This window comes from Martes martes (genome assembly GCF_963455335.1).
Source record: "Martes martes genome assembly, chromosome: 10".
Lineage (NCBI taxonomy): Eukaryota > Metazoa > Chordata > Mammalia > Carnivora > Mustelidae > Martes > Martes martes.
In genome coordinates this window covers 63,224,772-63,231,065 of record NC_137898.1, presented here as the reverse complement: position 1 = coordinate 63,231,065, position 6,294 = coordinate 63,224,772, and the positions used below count along the sequence as shown (strand labels likewise).

Here is a 6,294-nt window from a genome sequence, read left to right as displayed (position 1 = left end):
GCAACTCTAAAAGATTAAATAAATCCCCAACCAGCGAGTGGCAGAAAGCCACAGTTCAAAGTCAAGGCTATTTGACACCAAAGCCCATACTCATAACTCCTTAAAGAGGGGGAGGAATGAAAAGTAAGGTGATGTTGATAATTTATCATAGTTCTGTCTATTCTAATCCTTCACAAAAGATACTTGGTATTTAAAGGAACAAAGACTATTCATGGCGGTTACAGAGCAACTAGTCCAGCCCCATCATTTTATAGCAAGAGAATCTGCAGCCCAAATAGAACTATCCAGCCAGGCTCAGGTTTAGCTAATAGAACAGCTTGCCTAGAACCCAAGTATCATGGCGGAGCTCCTCCTGTTGCTGTAACTGGAGGGCTCTGTCACTTCACTCGGGGGTCTGCTCATATGCCATCTGCACAGAGCTTTTCCTGACCACATATCTGAAATAGCCTTTTTTTTTTTTTTTTTTTTTGACAGATCACAAGTAGGCAGAGAGAGGGGAGGAAGCAGGCTCCCCTCAGAGCAGAGAGCCCGATGCGGGGCTCAATCCCAGGACCCTGAGATCATGACCTGAGCCGAAGGCAGAGGCCTTAACCCACTGAGCCACCCAGGCACCCCTGAAATAGCCTTCTTTACTCTTTGTCTTCTTATTCTGCCTTACTTTCCTTTATAACAGGCTCTACTTACATTATGTGTTTTTTTAAAGATTTTTTATTTATTTATTTGACAGAGATCACAAGTAGGCAGAGAGGCAGACAGAGAGAGGGAGGGGGAAGCAGGCTCCCCGCTGAGCAGAGAGCCCGACGCGGGGCTCGATCCCAGGACCCTGGGATCATGACCTGAGCCGAAGGCAGAGGGTTTAACCCACTGAGCCACCCAGGCGCCCCTTACATTATGTATTTATTGTTTCTTTTCCCTACTAGAATATAAGCTTTGTGAGGGTAAGACTTTTATTGCTGTGTCTCTGAAGCCTATACCAGTGTCTGACATATAAGGTACTCAATAAAATTCGTTTGAATTAATGGTTAAACATTCCAGAGCATCAGTTGCAATGTAATTTTAATGCACTTGAACTTTTCCTTGGCCTTCAAAGCAGAAGGCTTTATTTTTGCCTTTATTTTCTCATATTTCTGGCCTAATATTTAGTGTATTATGTACATCTGTCTTCTCTCCGGATTTTCAGTTCACCTCAGAGGGACCTGGTCTTAGTCATCTATGCATCCCAAAGCCTAGGACAGGACCTGGCATGAACAGCTGTTGAAAAATGCGTGGGGAGGCCGGTGTGGAGAGTGCTAAGAGTGATGGTCAAAGGCACTTTTGCTTAGTGATTTATTCTTAAGGCTCCATCAGCACGTGGAATGGAAGACCCCTCCCACTCTGATGCCTTGGGCAGCCAAGGCATTATACTCCTTCACTGCCTGCTCTGTCTGGAGGACCCGCACATCAATGCCTTGTTTCTCGAGGTACTCCACAGTTGATGGCGGCACCTGGGAAGAGGGAAAAAGATGAGTAAGTCGGGGAAAGGCGCTCTTGGGTTTCCTTTCCTGCCATGAGTCAAGGGTTCTCTACAAAATTGGACACTGACAACAGTCACTACTTGATCACCCAGCATGTCACCATCCAAAATTTGACAGGGATCCCCAAGGATTCAACAAAGCTTCTAAGAAGTTGACAGAAGCGTCATGCATGCACAAAGCTTAAGTGAAATGGAAATGGGAAAGACTGGATTTTGGAGTCAGACAGTTTTGGATTTAAATCTTAGCAATGTGACCTTGGGTAAGTGAATTCAATTCTTTGACCCTTTGTTTCCATGTCTGTAAATGGGGATAATAATACCTAGCTCACAGGGCTGGTATGAAAATGAATTCAGCTAAGGCATGGAAAATGTCAGTATGTTGAATGTCTGGGTCAGTCCAACCTGAGTCTAAAGTCTAACTTTGCCCTGTAGGCCAGCTATCTAAAGTTTCTCAACCCGTTTCCTCCTCTATAAAATGGGGATAAAAATACACACAGGGTGGTGTGAGGATGGAGTTTACTTACAATGTATGGATGCTGCAGCTCAAATATCTCCTTAGAAAGGCCTTTCCTGACTGCTCCATTTAGAGCAGCCCCTCCTAAGTCACCATTGTCTTCACAGCATTTGTTACGATCTGAAATTGTCTACTGTTCTATTTTCCAAGAGGCCCATGAACTTTGTTTATCTTATGTATTTTGTCTCCAGTGCCTAGATGAGTGTCTGACCCATAGAAGGCACTGAATAAATGTTTGTCAATTAATTTATATAAGAGATTCCCAATAGTGGCAGCTATTATTGGATTTTTTTTTTTAACCTCTGGCTTGTGCTGAGTATTATTTTAAATAGATTTTAATTAGATTCTACCTCCTCAGAAAGAGCCCTGAAATATTTTTTAAATGCCCTATATTTTTCTGTGTTTGAACAATTTTATAATAACAACAGCCTTATAGAAAGTAATTATTTCAATGGGAAAAAATAGGTTAAAAATATATATAAATAAAGAGCACCTTTATCGGTAGGGAAGTAGATTTTAGGACATTTATATAAAGGAGAGAATTAGGTAGAGCTCTGTGTACTTATGCGAAGGGCTGCCCACATGTACAGTGTGATCCTATTTATATAAAAACGCTTAAAAGTGTATACATGTGTATCTGTATGCATAAGAGTATATATTTGCAGCTGCATGGAGCAATAGACATCGAATTTGGAGATGGGAGTAGGGATCTTTCACTTTTCTACTTCAACATTTCTACATCAACTCTTTTGCAATAAGTATATATTATTTCTATAAATACTATAAAAATAAGTATTTTTTCTGAAAGGGGAAAATGCATAACTTAATTGTGTTCAAGGATAAAAAGGAAAGGATAAAAAGTACTATAAAAATTTGAAGTACTAAAAAAAATGTGAAGTACTGTGAAAATCTAAAGAATCAAATATTGATAGCTATAGAGCTTGAGAATTCCAGGTGAAGAAGTTCTGAAAAATAGTTGAAACAGAGGTGTCTGGGTGGCTCAGTTGGTTAAGCGACTGCTATCAGCTCAGGTCATGATCCTGGAATCCTGGAATTGAGTCTCAAATTGGGCTCCCTGCTTGGCAGGGAGTCTGCTTCTCCCTCTGACCCTCCCTCTGCTCATGCTCTCGCGCTCTCGCACGCTCTCTCTCTCTCTCTCACACACACACACACATTCTCTCTCTCAAATAACATCTAAAAAAATATGAAAAAAAAATAGTTGAAACAACACAGGCCTAGGGTTGGATAGGGACTAGAGACTCTAGCCCTGATGAGGAAGAGTACTAGCTAGCATCCCTTATTTTATCCTGGGCCATACACTGGCTCAGCAAAATGAGGGTGCATGATATATTGAGAAGAGCTTCCAAGAAGGACATATTAGTAAGATAAAGGTCCAAGAGGTCACCAACTGTCCTCAGGAATGCTGTGCTCACCAATACCTACCTTCAAGGCCTCACTCATCCCTCGGCCAATCACAAGGGTCTGCACACCCTTCTTGACAACTTCCTCCACATCTGCAGGCTGTACACCAGGAGAATGCTGAATGTGGAAAGAGAAAGTATACCAGCTACCTGTTCTTTTAACATTGCTTTGCAGTTGGCATTCTTGTGGGATTCACTCATTCACCTATTAATTCACTGAGAAAATGTTTACTGAGGTTTATTTTGTGCCAAGCACCATTCAGGGCCCTGCGAATAATAGAAGATTCAATGCCTTAAGGAATGTTAATTCTAGTGAAAAATATAGGAGACTAAAAAGAAATGTCAATAGTTTTACAAGTGCTACAAGGACATTAGTTCAGGATGTTGTGAGAATACAGAGAAAGAGCACCTCATTCAGACCTGGAGAGTCGGGACAAATGGTCAGGGAAGCATCCAGAGGAGGTAAGCTGAGATGCAAGCTGAGGCCTAAAGGACAAATGGGAATTAGCCAGGTTAAAGGAAATCAGTGGAATAAAGCATTCCAAGCACAGGGACTAGCATGAACAAAGGCTCAGAGGGAAGAAAAGCCCGAAGAATGAAAGGTAGTTCAGTATGGCTGGAGAGACAGGTGAGAGAGCGGAAAGAGAGAGGGTGGGAGAAGAAAGCACTTCACACCAAGCCAAAATTTGGAGCTTTGGAGAGATTTTATAAGAATCAACCTTTTTCTGAGCTCCTTTCCCATTTAACTCCAAAAAACAACTGTTGCTTTAAAACCTGTCACTTCATAAAGTCTTGCCAGATTCTCCCAGGGATATTAAAGATCAGCTGCTTAATAACATTAATCCAACATTAAAGGATGGTAACTTCCGAGTTGCTTCCACTGCAGCAAATGGTAAAGTGGGAGTTTAGTAAATACCAGCCCAACCACTGGGCTTCACCTATTACATATCTGTACAGGGATGACACTCTGAGTACTGAAGCTCGAAGACCAAAGCCCTCCTTCCCTCATTTGTCTGTCTATATCCTTTCATTCAGTCAAGAGGTATTTCCTGTACACTTACTCTCTACCAGGCTGTATACTCAATACTGGAAATACTGAGATAAGCCAAATAGTCCCGAGTTTTAGTGAGGTACGATTAGTGATTGCGTGGAAATAGTTACAATAGGATGAGATATAGTAGAGTCAAAGGTTTCAGAAGAGCGAGTGAGTAAATATGAGTGAGAAGTTGTCATGTATGACATGCTATTTTAATTGGGTCTTTAAGTATGAGCAGAAAGAACTATGGTTGTGGAAGGGGTACATTCTAAGCACAGTTAGACACAGTATAAAGAAAATGTCATGAAGACAACAAATGTACCAAAGAAAGAAGAGTTTCTCAGTTTTGAAAGATGACAGAGGAGATAGGAATGAAATTTATATATTTATAAAGGTAAAAGGAAAGTAAATGAGTCTTTTCATTAAATCCTGAAATATCTTAACATGTTTAATTACAGTTTTCATAATACATGTATAGAAATTGCTCCATGTGATCTCTACAGTGATCCTATAAAGTAGCACTAAAACATCCACTCTCATTTTATAGATGAGGAAACTAAAATTCAGAAAATATATACACATTGGCCAAGATACACAACTGTTAAGCGGTGGAGCTGGGATTTGAACTGAAACATGTTTAACTTTCAGTTTAATGAACTTCATTAGAATACTATCATCCAGGGAGCATCATTTTTGACTCAAAAGAAATAAACCTACTGACCACACAGAGTGTGCTTAGCCCAGTGCCTGGCCCATTGTATGTAGAATAATTGTTAGTTCAAGTGTGAACCTGAATCTTCCCTAGAACAATCTCTGTCTGTCTGTCATCTCTCATGCACATATAAGCAAAAAAAAAAAAAAGGATACAGAATGGAATATTTGAAAAATAGTTGATTAACCCTCAAAAAGGAAGGAATGAAAAACATGAGGTCAAAAAACAAACAAACAACAAAAAAAAAACAGGTCAAACAGAAAGCAAAAAACAGCAAGGTGAAACTCTTAAACATAGCTATATCAATAATAACATTGGACTAAAGAGTTTCAGGCAAAGACTGTCTAGATTAAAAAGCAAGACCGAACTAAACACTACTTACAAGGTAGGCACTTTAATGACATGGGTTGAAGATGAACGGATAAAGAAGATGTGGTATATATCTACAATGGAACACTATGCAGCCATCAAAAGAAATGAAATCTTGCCATTTGCAACGACGTGGATGGAACTAGAGGGTATTCTGCTTAGCAAAATAAGTCAATCAGAGAAAGACAACTATCATATGATCTCCCTGATATGAGGAAGTAGAGATGCAACATGGCGGGGTTTGAGGGGTAGGAAAAGAATAAATGAAACAAGATGGGATCGGGAGGGAGACAAACCATAAGAGACTCTTAATGTCACAAAACAAACTGAGGGTGGCGGGGCCGGTGGAGGGGGGAGGAAGGGAGAGGGTGGTGGGGTTATGGACATTGGGGAGGGTATGTGATATGGTGAGTACTGTGAAGTCTGTAAACCTGGCGCTTCACAGACCTGTACCCTTGGGGCTAATAATACATTATATGTTTATTTAAAAAAATAAAAATAAAATAAAATGGAAAAAAAAAGAGACATGGGTTGAAAGTAAAACGATGAAAAAAGATAAAACACAAACACTAATAAGAAAGATGGTGTGTGGGTATATATATAGTTTGTTTTTTTAAGAGAGACTGGCGGGTGGGACAGAGGGAGAGGGAGAATCTTTAGCAGGCTCCATACGCAGTGCAAAGTCCCATGTGGGCCCAACCTCATGGCCACAAGATCATGACCTGAGCC

At 40.4% G+C, this 6,294-nt stretch overlaps 1 protein-coding gene across 1 annotated transcript in view; it reads right to left on the bottom strand.

The window, feature by feature from the left end:
- Positions 1–469: 469 nt before the first annotated feature.
- The window catches only part of AAMDC (adipogenesis associated Mth938 domain containing), a 40,374-nt gene continuing 34,549 nt past the window's right edge, over positions 470–6,294 (bottom strand). The window contains exons 3-4 of the mRNA XM_080817824.1: positions 3,471–3,566; positions 470–1,484 (exon numbers count right to left, since the gene is read on the bottom strand). Coding sequence (XP_080673950.1) covers positions 1,344–1,484; positions 3,471–3,566 — 237 coding nt within the window. The 3' untranslated portion in view covers positions 470–1,343. The remainder of the gene's footprint in view (positions 1,485–3,470; positions 3,567–6,294) is intronic.